General features: G+C 53.2%; 1 protein-coding gene and 1 long non-coding RNA gene across 24 annotated transcripts in view; one reads left to right on the top strand and one right to left on the bottom strand.

Moving 5' to 3' along the window:
- Window positions 1-16243, top strand: part of PTPN5 (protein tyrosine phosphatase non-receptor type 5) — a 55972-nt gene that overhangs the window by 25981 nt on the left and 13748 nt on the right. For 11 of the 23 annotated variants that reach the window (XM_025988163.2, XM_072725419.1, XM_072725420.1 and 8 more), the window contains one exon: window positions 15719-15888. In XM_025988163.2, coding sequence (XP_025843948.1) covers window positions 15719-15888 — 170 coding nt within the window. Of the gene's footprint in view, window positions 1-15565; window positions 15889-16243 lie in introns of all 23 variants that reach the window. The other 12 variants (XM_072725417.1, XM_072725426.1, XM_072725438.1 and 9 more) reach the window with 4 other exon arrangements.
- LOC140594389 (uncharacterized) lies at window positions 12736-15691 on the bottom strand. Its single transcript, XR_011995076.1, has 2 exons — window positions 15560-15691; window positions 12736-15045 (listed from the first exon to the last, which is right to left on the bottom strand). It is a non-coding gene; the product is annotated as an uncharacterized lncRNA (long non-coding RNA).

The raw sequence follows: 16243 nt of genomic DNA on the forward strand, positions 1-16243 counted from the left end.
CTACCATTTTCCCTTGTGGGGTGGGGGCGGTGCAATGATCACGGCAAGCGACTTAACCTTTCTGTGCCTCCCACTTACAAAATATAAGCAAGAATACTATTTACTACCACGTAGAGTTGTTGGAGGATCACATGAGTTAATGGAGAGCTCAGAACAGTAGTTCTGGCACATAGGTAGTTTGATCTATAGGCATTTACTATTCAGAGAAAGACAATAAAATAAATAAGTAAAATGCTTAGGATGGTAAAGAGCGGTCAGTGCCATGGAGAAAATTAAAGCCAAGAAGGGGGAGATGGGAAAGGACTGGGGGTGTCTTGGCGTCGTAAATAAGGCGGTCTTGCAAGCTGGTAAGGAATACACTTCCATAAATGCTCATCAGCCAGGACCACTGATGTGAGCAGCAACGTGGGGGTATAAAGGCCGAGAGAATCCGGGTGCAGAGCCTTGAGAATGAGCCCACGGACACTGCAAGCAATTGCATAATGATGGTGTAAAAATACAGCCGTCAAGTAATCTCCCCCCCGCCCCCAGCTGTCTTCCCGCCGGGCGAGATGCGGTGGAGTGAGGGCTAGCCTTGCCCGAGTGACTCACGCATTCCCACACTGCCAGGCAGGGGCAGCGTGGCCAACATGCCAGGCCACGGTCACCTGGTCCTGAACCAGCACCAAGCAGGTCACGTAGTCCTCCCAGATTGAGATTTCTGGGGGAAAACCTCCTCCGGCATCGCCAGCACCCCCGGGCAGCCCCCAGCTGCCCCGGGACAGGTGCCCGCATGTGCTCACACACTCGTCTTAGTTCTCACTTGTCCCAGCCCCGTGCCCATGTATGCACATGTACATACCCACACGCCGCTCCCCAGGCACACGCCCCGTCTCTCTCTGCCTCATGCAGCCCCACGGGCGCACACCCACTGGAAGCTCATGCACCTGCGAGCCTCCTTCCTCTTGCGCACTCGGGATCTCTTCCCCTCATGCTGCCATCATCCAGGCCGACTTGCCTGCTCTGTCATTCCAGCTTTAGGTCTCTTTCCCTTCCCACAGCCAGGCCCTTCCTCACGTACACTTCACAGACAAGTGGACACAGTCTTTCCCTCCCATTCTCTACCCTTTCTTTCCCCAGGCCCTCAGCTGCACTCCCAATGCATGGCACTCGGTGCACACACACACACATTTTTCTTCTTCCTTGGACACACACTTTTACACATGGTCACTCTCCTTTTCTTCTCTTTCACTCCCCATTGCTTGCTCATTTTCTTGCTCACAGTCACCCAAACACATTTATACATTCAAACTCACACTCCCCCCGCCTCTGTGTGTAGGTGTTCATATTTGCAAGAAACCAGGCAACCCTGCCGGTGCTGGGGCCCCCACTCCTTCCCCAGCCAGCACCACTGCAGGCCTAGCCTGGAACCAGCAGTTTCCTCTGGGGTACAGGTCAGAGGAAGGAGGTAGACAAGGCCATGGTAGGTGCTACGTGTCGTGTGACATCACAGAGTGTTGTTCACACTGTCTCTAGCTGGCAGGCTTGTGGGCTGGGCTACTCCTAATGTGTGGGGACCAAGGCCAGACAGCGAATAAGGTCCCTGGTGTGGTGCCTCACCCTTTGCTGAGTCCTACGCTGCAAGAGCCCTCATGTGCATGCATGTGGGCACGTCAGTCTGTGGGTCCAAACTTGGTCCACATCCCACACCCAGTTGCTGCCTCTTGGCCATCCCTCAAATCTAAAGGTACCCAAGTGGAAGGTCACGTCCACCCTCAGAAGGGTTTACCTGCACCCATGCATGCTTCAGGACCTTTGAGCAGGGAGCTCTGGAGCCCTGGTAGCCAGAGCATGGCCTGGAAAGGGGAGCGTAGGCATACCTCCTGGCCCTGTGGACTCCTCGCCTTCTAGGGAGTGGCATGGCCGGAGCAGAAGGAGCTCAGTCTGGGTGTAAGGACAGCTCTGGTCTTAGAAAAAGGGTGCCCCCACAGCATCCTGCAGCCAGCAGCTGGCTGGAGCCGGGATAGTCACTGCCACCCTGAAATTTAAGTGTATCATGATAGATTCTTTGCAAGGTTATGAGTAGGCCTGAGTAAGCCATTGCCCGTTTGGTAGAAGCAGCTGGCCTCTTGGTGACTCTCGTACTCACTCCCATGTGAGTCCCAGTGTTTTATGTCCTCTCCCCAGCCCTAGGTTCTAAATAGTCATGGGTGTCAAGCTGACCCTCTTTTGTAGGGGGACAAGGTCTAGGTCTCATTGCCCATCCCAAGTGACCTTTTATAAAGCAAGTGCCATTATTGAGGAAATCTTTGTTATCCTGAGCCCGCGGTGACTAACCCTGGCCATCACAGAGGGTCACATCACAGCTTTCCCAGCTGTCCCCCTTCATGACACAGACAAGGTCTTGGGCCACAAGCCAGCAGGAGCCAACTGAAAAGCCCTTTTATCAACCTGACAAACTTTTATTGAGCATCCAAACTCTGTGGTCAAGACTGTGCCAGGCACTGGTGATACAGGGAAGAGCAAGACGGACCCTGGTTCCTGCTCTCAAGGACAGAGCACCAGGGAAGGATGCACCACTAATGAATGCAACCTTATCTTGTGGGGGAGGGTGGGGGGCGGTCAGGGAGGTTTCCTGGAAGAAATGGCCTTTAAACCATGACCTGAAAGATGAGTAGGGTTCTGGCTCATGTCTTTAGGAACAAGCTACCAAAGCGTTTTAAGGAATAGGTTAACCTCATAATGGACTTTGTCCCCCATCTAACCCTTATTCTCACAAAGACCCTGGTCTGGATTTGGTAGCTAGTACTGGTTCAGACTGGTCTGGGAGCTAGTACAGGAGCCCAGATAGGCAAACGTAGAGAAGACGGGCCTGGATATAGTTGTATGGTAGGTGCTGGTCAATACTCAGCAGCTTAGGTTCTGTTGGCTTTTATTTCTTTGTATAATTGGGGTTCTGTTTTCATTCAAAACTTTTAATGCATTTAGGAGAGTTTATTATGGCTGGTGGTACAGTGAATTGTCTTTGTTTTGAGTCTTCAGAGTGGAAATGAAGGAAAAACAAAACCCCATTTGGATGTGCTAAGAACCCCAATTGGAGAGCATTCCATCATGATACCATTGTATTGAGAAGTACCAACCCAGGTCCCCACTGATCAGCGATGGTAGAGGTTAACTCTTCTCAGATGATAGGGGCAGATACGGAGGGGTGAACCCAGCTAGTCAAGTCTTGGCATGCTGTGAGGAGACCGACAGACCTGGGTTCAAATCCCAGCTCTGCCGCTGATCAGCAGCGTGACCTCGGATAAGTTATCTGACCGCTCTGAGTTCCATATGCTTCACTCTAAAATGAGGTGGTACCATAATAATATCTTTACAGAGATTTTTGTGAGGATTAGAGTTGATGCATGCTAAGTGCTAATTCCACAGTGTTCCACAAATGTTAGTAACACTGGTGAGGACTGTTCCAGGATATGGAGTGTGAACAGAAAACCCTTCATATATTCCCAAGGGCCCCGGCCAGTCCTTCAGCAGTGGAGTGGTCGGATAGCTTTGTGGGTCTTTCTTGACTCCCCACCGCAGGCCTGGCACCTCACAGAACCAGCACAGACACTGCAAGAGTGTTGTCTACGTACGAGTCAGGCAGGAAAGAGGCCAGGGTTGTGCGGGAAGCGAGCCACCCACTTTCCTTCACCAGCAGAGAAGTGGTTCTGATATTCTAGGGAGCCGCCTGGATGTGTGATGTGACCAAGGACTCTTCACGATGGGAAGAAAGGCTGTCTGCCTCCACACGGCTTGATGCTCAAGGTCTTTCAGACAAACGGACATCCATGGTATCCCTAAGATATGCAGCGACAGCGGCTGTTTCCTTTCTCCTTGCCTCCCCGAGGGACTAATCATCCAGCCCCTTAAAAATCATCATCATCATCATCATCATCATCTCAGGGCGCCTGGTTAAGCATCTGACTCTTGATTTCAGCTGAGGTCATGATCTCGGGATCATAGGATAGAGCCCCACTCAGCATGGCATCTGCTTGGGACTCTCCTCTGCCTCTGTCCCTCCCACAACTCTCACTACCCGCCCCCCAGGGAGTGCCTGGGTGACTTACTTGGTTAAGCCCCTGCCTTCGGCTCGAGGTGAGCTTGATCAGGGACCCTTCATAGCCCTTGAGCGGCCAGAATATCATGATCCCGTGGTCCTGGGATCGAGTCCCATCCCGGGCTCCCTGCTCAGCAGAGTCTGCTTCTGCCTCTGCCCCCCCCCCCACTCGTGTGCGCGCTCCCTCTCTCGCCCTCTTTCTCTCTCTCTCTCTCTCTCTCTCTCTCTCTCACACACACACACACACACAATAAAACAAATAAAAATCTTTAAAATAAATAGCTAAATAAATAAAAAAAATTTTTAAAGAATATTTCAGCCTTTAAAAACAAATCTCATCCTTCCACTTGAGCTCATTTCTTCTTTTCAAGTCCCAACCTCTTCTTTTGGTTAATTTATTTGCTACCTAAGAAACAGTCTTAAAACTTAGTGACTTTTAAAACAATAACATTTTATTGGCTCATGATTCAGATGGTCCTACAGGTCTCAGCTGGGTGATTATTCTGTTCATGTGGCTTCAGCTGAGGTCACTTGCTCACCTGGTGCTGGGCTTGGACAGAAGTCTCAAGAAAGCTTTTCTTACATGTCTGACACCTCACTGTGAATACCAGGATGGGGGGATCATTAGGGCACCTTGGGGGCTGCCTGCCATACTCCTTAAAAGTTGAACCCTTGAAATCCAAAGAGACATATTCTAAGGATACGTCTATATACAGAATGATTTATGAGGGGAAAAAAAATCCACCCACAAAGGAAGAAAAAAATACCAGAAAATATGTCAAGAGGAAACCAGTGCCTTTCTCAGCGTGGTAGGATTATGGATGACTTGAGTTTCCCTTATGGTTTTATGAGGGTTTTTTCCCCCTCGTATTTTCCAAAATCATTTAAAAAACAATTTGCCACTCCAAAATATTAGTCAATCCTTGTCAGACAAGAGTGGTAGTTGGGGGTAGTGGGAGCCTTCTGGGGTGAATCACATCCCTCCAGGTTGGGTTGCTCAGCCTGGCAAGCCCAGAATCTCAGACTGACCCAACCCACGAGATCTTGGAGCTAGTTAATGCTGTGGGGGCATCTGTGGAGACAGTCACCAAACCCTGGACTCTCCCCTCCCTGGAGAGAGCCAACAAAATGACTCAAGTGTCATGTTGGTGAAGTTGCTCAGAAAAGAGGAGACGCAGGGGTCTCCTTGGCAGTTGGCTCTGCTTCAGCCAAGTCCATGAGCCTTGCCCCCTAAAGGGGGCGTCGATTCCCAAGCAGCCAGAAGAGCCATGTCCCTCCCTCCGGCTCTCCCAGTTCCAGGACCCAGACAAGATAACAGGCCTTCCCTTGGCTCTTGTTCTTTCCCTGTTGGGACTTGACTCAACTTACAACTTGGTGGTTTTGTTTCATGTCTCCTTGGGGGAAGCAGCGTAGGTATGATCGTTGTAGGTATTCAGGCGTTAGTCATAGTCCTGGGTGCACGGCTTCGTTATCCTCAGTGGCCTACAAGAGGCCCCTCTCTGCTTTTATTCACTTATTCCTTCTCTTTTCTCTCCCACTGCCATCCTCCTCCTCATAGATAATGTGTTCTGAGGGACTTAGTGTTTGTTGTTTGTTTGTCTCTGTGTGCTCTTGCAGAAGGGGTGGTGGTATTTTGGGTGCATGTACTTTTTTTTTTAATATTTTATTTATATATTCATGAGACACACAGAGAGAGGCAGAGACACAGGCAGAGGGAGAAGCAGGCTCCCCGCAGGGAGCTCCATGCGGGACTCGATCCCGGGACTCCAGGATCATGCCCTGAGCCAAAGGCAGACGCTCAACCACTGAGCCACCAAGGCGTCCCTGTGTGCATGTACTTTTAATGTGTGTTCACGGTGTTGTATTAGGTCTCATTCTGTCCACTCAGGATTCTTTCTGAGATGCTTCGTGTGGTGCCATATGTACTCTGCCCCACTGTCCCTGAGGGCTGCATAGTACTCCCCACAGCATGTCCCCAGCCACAGCCTCCCAGCTCCCCCGAAGTGTAGTTCCCCCCTCTTCTCCCACCCCGACCACAGAGCGTAGGCTTTCATGGCCCCTTAGGGACCGTGTGAGAATTTCTTGGAACGGAACCACTGGTTTCCGGACTTCTGCTTCCCAGGCCGGTTCCTGCAGAGGTTGTGGAAGGAGAGAGAACTAGGAATGAGGTGGTGTGCCAGGAGGCTGCGGAGATAACACAGACGGAGCCTTTCTTTTTGCCCATGACAAGGACTTTGGTCTTTGTCCTGAGAACAAGGGAAACCCGCTGAATTAAATTAAAGCAGGGGCTCACGGTTGTTGGTGTGTCTTTGGCACTGGAAGGACCCTTAAAGACCCCTGGTCACACTAAATTTACAGAAGGCCTCAGAGGCCCATGGAGGCAGTGAGAAGCACAAGGCCACACAGCTTGCTAGAGGCAGAGCTAGGACTGTCATCGTGGCCTCTTGACACTTCACCAGCATCATGAGCCTCCCTGGCTGCAGAGAGTCGCCCCAAAATGGCAACCTCTGGAGGCTTGGGATCTGTGGGCGCTGCTGTCCTGGGGAGTCTCGGGTCGCTCCGGCTCCCTTCCTACCTCCTGGCCTTGCATATACTTCTGAGGGCACTTACCAGGGCCCACCAGAGAACCCCAAGCCAGGACTCAGGCTTCTGCTGCCGTGGGGCCTTTGGCCTCAGCCCTTCAGATGCCCACTGGCAGCCCCTATGAGACTTCCCTTGCTGGCATGCTGAGCGAGAACTGAATTAGAGGGTTAAAGACACACGTGCCCATCCTGGTTCTGCCTCTTGCTGTCTGAACCTCAGTTTCCTCATCTGCGAAATGAGCGGGTAGACCAGCCGTTCCCTGCAGTCCGTCCCTTCCTCCCCATGAGTCTGTGCTGAAGTCTCAAGCACTTAGGACCTCTGGTTCCCCCTCCCCGCAGGGCCTCTCTGGTGGTTCTTTTAGTTCTCAGCGTGGGCAGCTGGGAGGGAGCGGGCCGCACCCTCAGAGTTTCATTGACCCTTTTCACCCTTGTACTTCTGGGCCTCCGCTCCAGAGGGGCACAAAGAACGAAGCCATTGTTTGCCGCAACAAAGCTGTTTGCAATTTCACATAGAACCATTTTATTATATCCCATCTAAAGATTACTCGAGTCGTGTTTTGTCTTGAAAGCTTGTTAGCAGTCTGGATTTAATTAACTGGCAGAGACAGCCTCCTGCCACCTGCAGCCCATGCCCACGCCATCCACCGACCCCAGTTGCCAGCCTACAGCCCCACAGCCTCTGCCCACGTGGGGTCAGGGCATCCGCTGTCCTCCTGAGGGGCTCGCCTGGCAGATGAAGGGGAAGTCCTTCCTGCTGCCTCTCCCTCTCCCCCTCACCCCTCCCTTCCCCTCTTCCTCCTCCTCTCTAAACGATGCCCCTGTTATTGAGCGTTCACATGTGCCGGGCTGCAGACTGAGCACCTTGCATGTTTTACCTTAGGGTATCCTCAAAATCCAGCAGACGAGTCCTATTATGTCTGTTGTCTGGAGGAGAGATGAAGTCACTCACCCAAGGTCACAGCAAAGTCAGGCCTCAAACCTCAGTTTGTGTGGCTCTTAAACTTCTGCCACAAGCCGCTACCAAAGGCTACCTCCCTGGAGACAAAGCCACCTGGGGTGGGTAGCGGTGGGTAGGAAAAGTTGCAGAATGGCACACAGGCGACAGGTCCTGGGGATAGTTCTTGTCACTTCAGTCTGCCTCCTGAGAGCATTCACTCCTGGCTCCGTTCTTGCCTCTCGCCATGCCCCCTCCCCTAGCCTCTCCGCTGTCTCCAGCACTCCCTGCCCACTCCACCCCTGCCTCGTCCTCTCCAGACTGAACGTCGGAGACCTGAGTTCCCAGACTGCTTCTTCTCACCTTCAACCCAATCCTGCTTTTCTCTGCCCACCGTGGCCTTAGCAGAACGCGCCCCCTACCCTGCCCCCATGCAGGGGTGTGATAGGAGAAGGCCTGTGCCCTCCATTGCAGGCTCGCCCCCTGTCCTAGAATGGGCTGAAGCTCTTTCCCAAGCTCAGTCCCCCCCCCCCCCACAGGCAGGAGGAGGAAGCCGTGGAGACCCAGGCAGGGGTGGGCAGCACGGGGTCTGGTGAGGAAGACAGATGCTGGAGCCCAGCTGCCTGGGTCTGGGGCCTCACTGTGCCTTCCACGAGCCATGATGGCCTTGGGCAAGTCACTTAACCTCCTAAGCTCCTGTTTTCCAGTCTGTAAAAGGGAACAGGCCCCTTACCTAGCCCCCCACGGGGGTTACAAGGCCTGAATGAGTGGGTATGGGTAAAGCAGTCACAAGGGTGCATGGCACCGTGCCTCTTAGGCTGGTTAAGAAAAAAAAAGAAATCGAATTCTGTGACTTGGAGGAAGCAGAGCTTGTGTAGCCTAAGCCTCACGCACACAGGCTCGCACTCTGCGTCAGTCAGAGAACCAGAGTCCCAAGCTTGAAGCAGATCACTGAGAAAAGTTCTGGAGAATTCTGCATCAGACAGAAAGGAGCATAGTAGACCCGCCCACTCCCTCTTCTGTGGCACAAATTTCTCACCTGGCACACGTGAGCTCCCAGAACATCATCCTTAAACACAGAAGCCCCACACGTGTGATAGTTCAGTTGTCCCGTGGGGCCTGAGGTCAGGTCCCCCGCCGCCTCCCACTGCATTGGCCTGTGTGCTGAATGTCAGGGTTGACGGGGGCTGCTTTTCAGCCTTCAGATTTTCCTGAGCACCTGCTACGTCTAGTGTATTCACTCTCAATCTCGCTCGCTCTCCACTCTCTCCCCTCTTGCCGTCTCTGTCCACAAGGCGGCCTCAGGGCAGCTGGAGTTTCTTAAATGACTGCCGGAGGTTTCCAGAGCAAGCATCCAGAGAGAAACTGCAGACGCTAGATGGACTTTTCGAACCTAGTGTCAAGGGTCAGACGTCATCTTTTGCCACATTCCCCGTCTTTAAGGCCGTCACCCAGTCCAAGGGGAGGGGACATTTGCTCTACTGCCCCATCGATGAGAGGAATGTTCTGGAATTCACAGACACATTTGAAAACCACTGTAGGAATCAAGTCACTCAGAGCTTAGGCAGTCTACCTAAGTCATGTAGCTAATAAATGGTGAGCACCCGTGTTCTAGTCCAGAACCTTCTTCTGCCAAGGTCAGCTTCCTTTCCCAGGCTGTCCTGCCTGGGGAATCAGCAGTGAGACTTGCACCTTCCCCTCGGCCAGCTTACCATCCGAGAGCAGGTGCTCGCTGCCAGCCCAGTTCCCGCCATCTCACTCCTCTTTCTGTGGGTGTGTCAGCCTTGCTTGCTGATTAGCAGGACTGACAAGGTGGAGGGCTGGGAGGGAGCCACTGCAAACCTCCAGAACCGCACACCCACCCTCAGTTTGCCTTTGCTCAGAGGAGCTAGACTTTTTGTTTTGTTTTGTTTTGTTCTGTTTTTGCCAGGGCTGTTGTCATGCCAAGGAGTCCTGCTGGTCAGCATTAGGACCGAGACACAAAACATCCCAAGAGCCTAGAACAGCTGCTTGGTGAACGTTTGTCAAATGAAAACGTTGTTTTGGGGGAATCTTCTAACCCCCCCCCCAACACATCTCCTCTGACTCCTAGTTTACCTGCTGCACCCCTCCCAAAAGGGAGCAGAAAACGGAGACCTCCACGCTAGCCTCTCTCAGGGAGGACAGAGTCCACCGCAGTACCTGTCCCCATCGAAGCCAGGCGGTCTGCTGAGGAGTGTGATCATTGTGGTGGCAGAAATGGCTGATTGGGCCTCTTCCTTCTAGACTTTTTCACCCCTTCTTGGTTCCCCTGGGAGCACCTGCCTCCTGTGGTTCTACATTCAGGGCTGACCCAAGCAAAACCTCAGAATAGGCCCGATTGGCCTGCCCCTGCCTTATCCCCTCGTGGGTTTCCAGATCTTTCTGTGGAATAGCAGAGGCCCATAGACATGGGTTCAGATCCTAGTTCTACTGCTTCCTGGCTCTGTGACCCTGAGTAAGGCACTTCTGGCCCTCTGGTCCTGAGCTTCCCTCTCTGAGATTAGCAGGCTAGACCAGATGCCCCTCGGGGCCTGTCAGGCTCTGACTGTCCATGGTTTGAAAAGCCTGGTCAGGACCAAGTGTGATGTTCTGTTGGTCAAGGCCCCCTGTGACCCTGTGGGCATGGCTGGGCGGTCACTCCTGGCCATGTTTGGGAAAGGAAGAAGAGCTGAATGGGACAGAGCCTCCTTGGTCATGTAAACAGGAACAGGCTGAGCCAGCCTTCTGCTCCAGTTCCGGTGGGCTGGCAGCCTGTGAGCTCCAAGGATGAGTCACCGGCAGGAGCAGCCGCGGGTTCTTGAGCTCAGGCGGCGCCAGCCCCGGGGCACACAGCAGCTGCAGAGTTTAGTGGTGGGATTCAGGTGCTAGGTGACAGGAGAGGGATCACAGTGCTTCCACATGCCCCGGGTAAAATCTGAAGGCTGTCCGCTTGCAGGCCTTACCTGGGGTCCCTAGAGCTTTGGCCGGGAATACCGAGCACCTGCTTTCCACTGCTTCCTCCCTCCACACTGTGTAGTCTTTGAGGAGCCATCAGCCGGGGCGGGGGCACAAATGCTGCGCCACCCCCACCCCCATGCAGCTGGTTAGGGTTCAGGATTTCCCCCCCAGGTACAGGGCCTCCCTCCCAGGCTCTCACCACCTGCCTCCTCTGCTGCAGCGACCCTTCCTGATAAGCGGTGTGGCAAAATGGAAAGATCACTCGGTGTCAGGAAGCCTTGGGTTTGAATCTCAGGTCTTCCCTTCCTTGGGCCAGCCACTGGACTCTCGAAGCCTCCATTTCCAGGCCTGGAAAATCCCCTTCACCCTGCGCAAGAGGCAAGCCCAGGAGGAGCCCTGTGTTAAATCGTTGTCAGCAAGCTGCCTCTGAGTCAGGGTTTCATGCGTGGCAAAGCAGCTACCTCGCTGTGAACTATTGAAAAGCCAGCCTTTGACACAAGCAGCCGCCTCTCACCGACAAAACGGGGCTGATGATGATAATGTCTACCTCACAGGGCTGCCGAGGGAAGCAAATGCAACTGTGTGTGCAGAAGCACTTCGGGAACTGCACGGAGCCTGCCCGGTGAGGTGGTGCTGTCACTCCCAGAACATGATAGCAAGTGGCAGGGTGGGCAGGGCAAGGCTGAGAGCTGAGATAATCTCTGGGAGCAGGCCTGGAAGCCGAAGGGACTGAATGGGGCCAGGACCTCGGTGGTGTCTGCAGGTGGAGACTGGTTTTGTTCACTCTTGTGTCCCCAGAGCCTGGCCCAGGACTCGGCAATGTATATCGCTGGTGCTCAATAAGTGTGTGTTGGACTCATGCCTGAGCGAACAGAGACTAAAAGCGAGACCGTTCCCAGGCCTGTTCTCCACACCCCCTGCTTCCATGACATTCTATCACAGAGCTCTACTCCCCACCCCCGAGGTCAGAGGTGCTTAACTGGAAGTCTGTGGATCCCCTCAAAAATTTTAAGCAGAATGTAGTATGCTTCTGAAGATGTGTCTTCCTGAACTGAACTTCAGCTCTCTGCCCAGAAAAATTTTTCAGGGCAGCCCCGGTGGCACAGCGGTTTAGCGCCGCCTGCAGCCCAGGGTGTGATCCTGGAGATCCGGGATCAAGTCCCGTGTCAGGCTCCCTGCATGGAGCCTGCTTCTCCCTCTGCCTGTGTCTCTGTCTCTGTCTCTGTCTCTCTCTCTCTCTCTCTGTCTGAATACATAAATTTTTTAAAAACTTTTTAAAAAATTTTTCAGTACACCCTGCTCTGAAAGATAAAGCATCTCCCAGGTGCTCAGTGAATACGCACATCCCTTGGATTCATCTGGCCCCCAGGGCTGCCAGGTGCCCTGTGGATTTCAAAACAAAACAAAACAAAACAACCATTCTCCCTGAGATGTGCACACAGGGCCTACCAGCTTGCAGTTTTTCTTCAACCCCCAGAAGGTGCCCAGCCATTGACAATGCCGTCTTTCCTACAGAAGGCTGATGATCACGCATCATCAGGGGGCCCGTCTTCAGAGTGGCTGTTACACTGTGGTAGGGGGGGTCACAGAGCTGTGTACACTGTCTCACTCTCCCCATTCCCCCCTTGTGCATTTAGGTGTGACACGTGTGGTAGTCAGAGCCTAGAAATCTAGGAGTATTAACGAGGTCTCATGGTGTCTGAACTCAGAGCAGCGATCCCTTCTTTTTAATATATTTTTACTGTAAATAAGTACGTGTGTATGTGTGTATATATGTGTGTGTGTGTGTGTAGACACATGTGTTTATGCATCTGCTTATCATCATATGTATGTATATGTCTATTGGAGAAAATTTTTAGTATATAAATAGTGAAAAAAATCGGTTCTCATCTCCCCTACCTCCAAGGAACTACTGTTAACACCTGGCTTCTGTTCTTCCCGTGTACCATGTACAACATTTATCGAGCACTTACCGTGTGCCAGGAGTTTGCTGTGCTGCATACCTCCCAAATACTATCTGACATTAACTTCTCATCCTACACTGGGTATTTGTCACCTTATCATATGCACATTTATACTTTCTTAATTTTTAAGGCCAAGAAGATTGTACTGTTTTGTCACCTTGCCTTTCTCCATACCATCAGAATTTCCTTCCATAATATTAAATATTCATTTACAGAGTCTTTTATAACAGCAGCATGATGTTTTATTGCAGGCAGGTTCCACGCTCCTTAGACTGGGGTGCATGTACCCCTGAGGGCAAAGTCACAGGATAAATCGTATCACATTTTCCTGAAGGAGAAATCTGATTCGAAGCTTTGGGAGGGGAGAAAGCCCATTATTTTAATATCAAAACGAGGACAGATACACCACAGCATAGAACAGAGAGCACCCATGAATTTTAAAACAAAAGCAGAGAAGTCCAAAATCGTGTGAGCTTGCTGCTAATCCCCAAAGACCCACGTCCCCTCTCCTCTGAAGATGGAAGAACTAGAGCTTCAGAGGTACCAAGTTCTAGTTCAAACCCCTCTTTCTACAGATAAGGAAACTGAGATGCAGGGAGAAGGCGGGATTGCCTAAGGTCCACAGTGCATGCAGTCCGGAGCCACACCAGGTGACCTCTGGGCCCTGGACCCCTCCCACCCTTCCAAATTTGTCATCGCCCTTGGACTGCTTTTTCTGAGGGTGTGGGTGGAGACCTTGCCACTTGAGCAATCAAGCCTCCGCGTATCGATCACGGAAACTCCAGGCTTCCTGCATGATCCATCCTTAGCAGCTTTTCCTTTTTCACCTGGCTGGCCAGGATCTGAGCTGTCTCTTCATGTCAGTAATGGGGCCCTACATGGGCAAGAATGGGTAACCCTAAAAAGTGACTCCACCAGCACTTGGATTTTCCACTGAATGCGCTGGATTATGAGCATGTATCCACTGGTCTGTCTTACCCATGAGACTGGGAGCCTTTTGAAGGCAGGAATTACGTGCTAACATTATAATCGGACATTTACTGAGCACCTGCTAGACTCCAGGTGCCATGCTGAGTGTTTTTTATTGATAGAATTTACAGTCTTCATCACAGCTTTTCAAGGAATGTATGATCATCGCCATTTGGTAAGAAAGCTGATGGCAGGTTAGCACTGGCCTACCGTCAGGCACTCATTTGGTATCAGTATTTATTGCAGACTTACACGTCAGGACTTTGCTAGATGCTGTGGACAGTTGTGATGAACAAAACTGACTCCACTCCTGCCCTCATGGAACTTACAGACAAGTGGGAGAGATGATACTCAGCAAATAATTTTACAAACCACAGCCCATGTAATGTAGCCCCGAGGCCATCTCCCTGCCTCAGTTTGAACGCGCCTCGATGACTCGTTAGCTAGCTGACCTGGGGAGAGTCTTGTACCCTCCCTGCATCTCATTTTCCTCTTCTATCGAATGATGGTAATCATCGTGCTGATTCCGTAGGAGTACCGTGAAGAGTGAAGACATTCAAGTATAGAAAACACTCAAAGCAGGGCCTCGGACATTCCAGATGTATTATTGCTGCCAGTGGTACGGGGAGGCAGGCAGTGCTAGGCGAATATGACAGGGGAGGATGGACTTCAGGTGACTTCTGACTTGAGTTCCATAAGGTGAAGAGGAGTTAGCTTGACAGAGTTGGGGGGAATGGGCAGGGGAGGGGAGCAGGAGGTTGGAGGGATGTTCCAGGCAGAGGGAATAGCAGGTGCAAAGCTTGGGGGGGAAGGAGGCGGGCAGGCGGTGCAGAGCAAGTAGGGGAGCTCACCTGGGGAACTGCAAGGAGTGTGGCTGGATTACGTCACATGGGGAGCTGTAGCAGGTCAGCATCTAGGAGGATACAGGTGGCAATGTCACCAGGACCTGGGCCCATTGCACCACAGTGGTGATCCAGGCTCAGTAAGATGCTCCCTAAATGTCCAGAAGGCAAACAAGTGGAGAAAAAACTCTCGGCTTTGAGCATCCTGTTGTCACCCAACTAGAACAAAAAGAGTCCATTGTTCCGTTTACACAGAGCGGTGCAGACCGCCCCATCCTCACTGTCAAGCTGTTTGCACATCCATTTTGCTAGTCCCTGTCTTCTTGGCAACAGTCAGCTGTGTGGGCTCCAGTGGGGACCTCCAGCATCTGGGCTCCAGTGGGGACCTCCAGCACTTGGGCTCCAGTGGGGACCTCCAGCACCTGGGCTCCAGTGGGGACCTCCAGCATCTGGGCTCTGATGGGGACCTCCAGCATCTGGGCTCCGGTGGGGACCTCCAGCTTCTGGGCCTCATCAAAGTGGATGCTGATAGAATCGCTAAGGCCAGGGCCCCAGATCTAAGCCAGTGGTGTTCACACAGTTTTCATAGTGGAAACTGATCCCATGTTGGAATCATCTCAGAGGGAACCCAGGGCACGGCATGGGGACAAGCAGAGCTTCCACACCGAGGTCCCTGAGCGCTTGGCAACACCGGGTGCACCTGAGAAACAGCAGGGCTCTGTAGAATAGTAAGGAAACCAAGGGTTGAGCTGAACCTCTACTTCCCGGGTATGGAAACGGAAGCCCAGAGAGGGGGTGACTCTCCCAGGGTCCCACCACTAGGGACACACCCAGAACTAGACCGGAGACCTCCGATACCGATTCTGCTACACCAGGGTTCCCCTCCACGCCGCCCTACCCGCCCCACGTGGGGGCCTTGACGTGGGGAGGGGCGCACGGCCGGGATCTTGTCCGGGGTCCGGCCTCCGGCCCCAGGCAGGGTACAGACCCCACGAGACAAAAATCTGGAAGGCAGGCGTGGGAGGGCTGTTCGGGGTCACGGCCTGGTTACGCCGCGCCTTTTTCTCCTCTCTCTCTCTTTTAATTGAGTTTGAGGTGGTTGTTTTTTGTTTCCTTAAGAACCGGGAAAGAATGAAACTGCGTAAACACGGCGGTGTTAACTCCCTGAAAAGCCTCCTGCCATTTTAACTCTGTTACTGGAGAAATAAAAGAGAAATAATTTGTCCACCCACACTTAGCTCTTTCTGACGAAGGTAGGTGAATGTTGCTTTGCTAATCGAGGGTGACGGCTGGAAGTGGAGCCGGAGCCGCGCTGACTGATCCCGGACTGAGAGGAGCGGCCGCCCGGGGCGCGGGGCCCCAGTCACCGGGCGCCTGTCCGCCTCCCGCAGGGCTGCCCCAGCCGGCAGTGATGGCCACGCTGGACCAGGCCGAAGGGCTCGGGGCCCCGCAGCGAGAGATGCCGCCGCCCCCGCCGCCCTCGCCGCCACCCCGAGGCGCCGGGAGCCACTCCCTCAGCGGCAGGAGCGGCCTGTGCCTGTTGGCTGCCTCTCAGCTCCTGGTAAGGCGAGGGCAGGCGCGGGGACAGCCCTTCCGGTCGCCCCAAGATGGCCCCCTGGGGACGGCGGAGGGTGAGGTCCAGGTGTCCCTCCGTGACTCGGAGCTGAGACCCTCGGGCCGCCTTCCCCAGCCCAAGACGGGGGCCCTGCACCTCCCCAGCGGCCGGCCTGCGGGGTCTCTGGGAGACTTCCCGTCTAGGGAGAGATCCCTGGGAAACTTGGCCTGGTGGGCAGGGGGGTCCCCTCTGGGAAGGGCTTTATCTTGGCTCCCTCCGGTCAGCTCCTCTCCAGGGAGAGTCCTGAGGCCTCCTCTGCACCCAGAGTTCCCCGGGCTCTTCCCTCAGCTGTGCAGTCTGG

This window comes from Vulpes vulpes, chromosome 11, assembly GCF_048418805.1.
Source record: "Vulpes vulpes isolate BD-2025 chromosome 11, VulVul3, whole genome shotgun sequence".
NCBI classification, from domain to species: Eukaryota; Metazoa; Chordata; class Mammalia; order Carnivora; family Canidae; genus Vulpes; species Vulpes vulpes.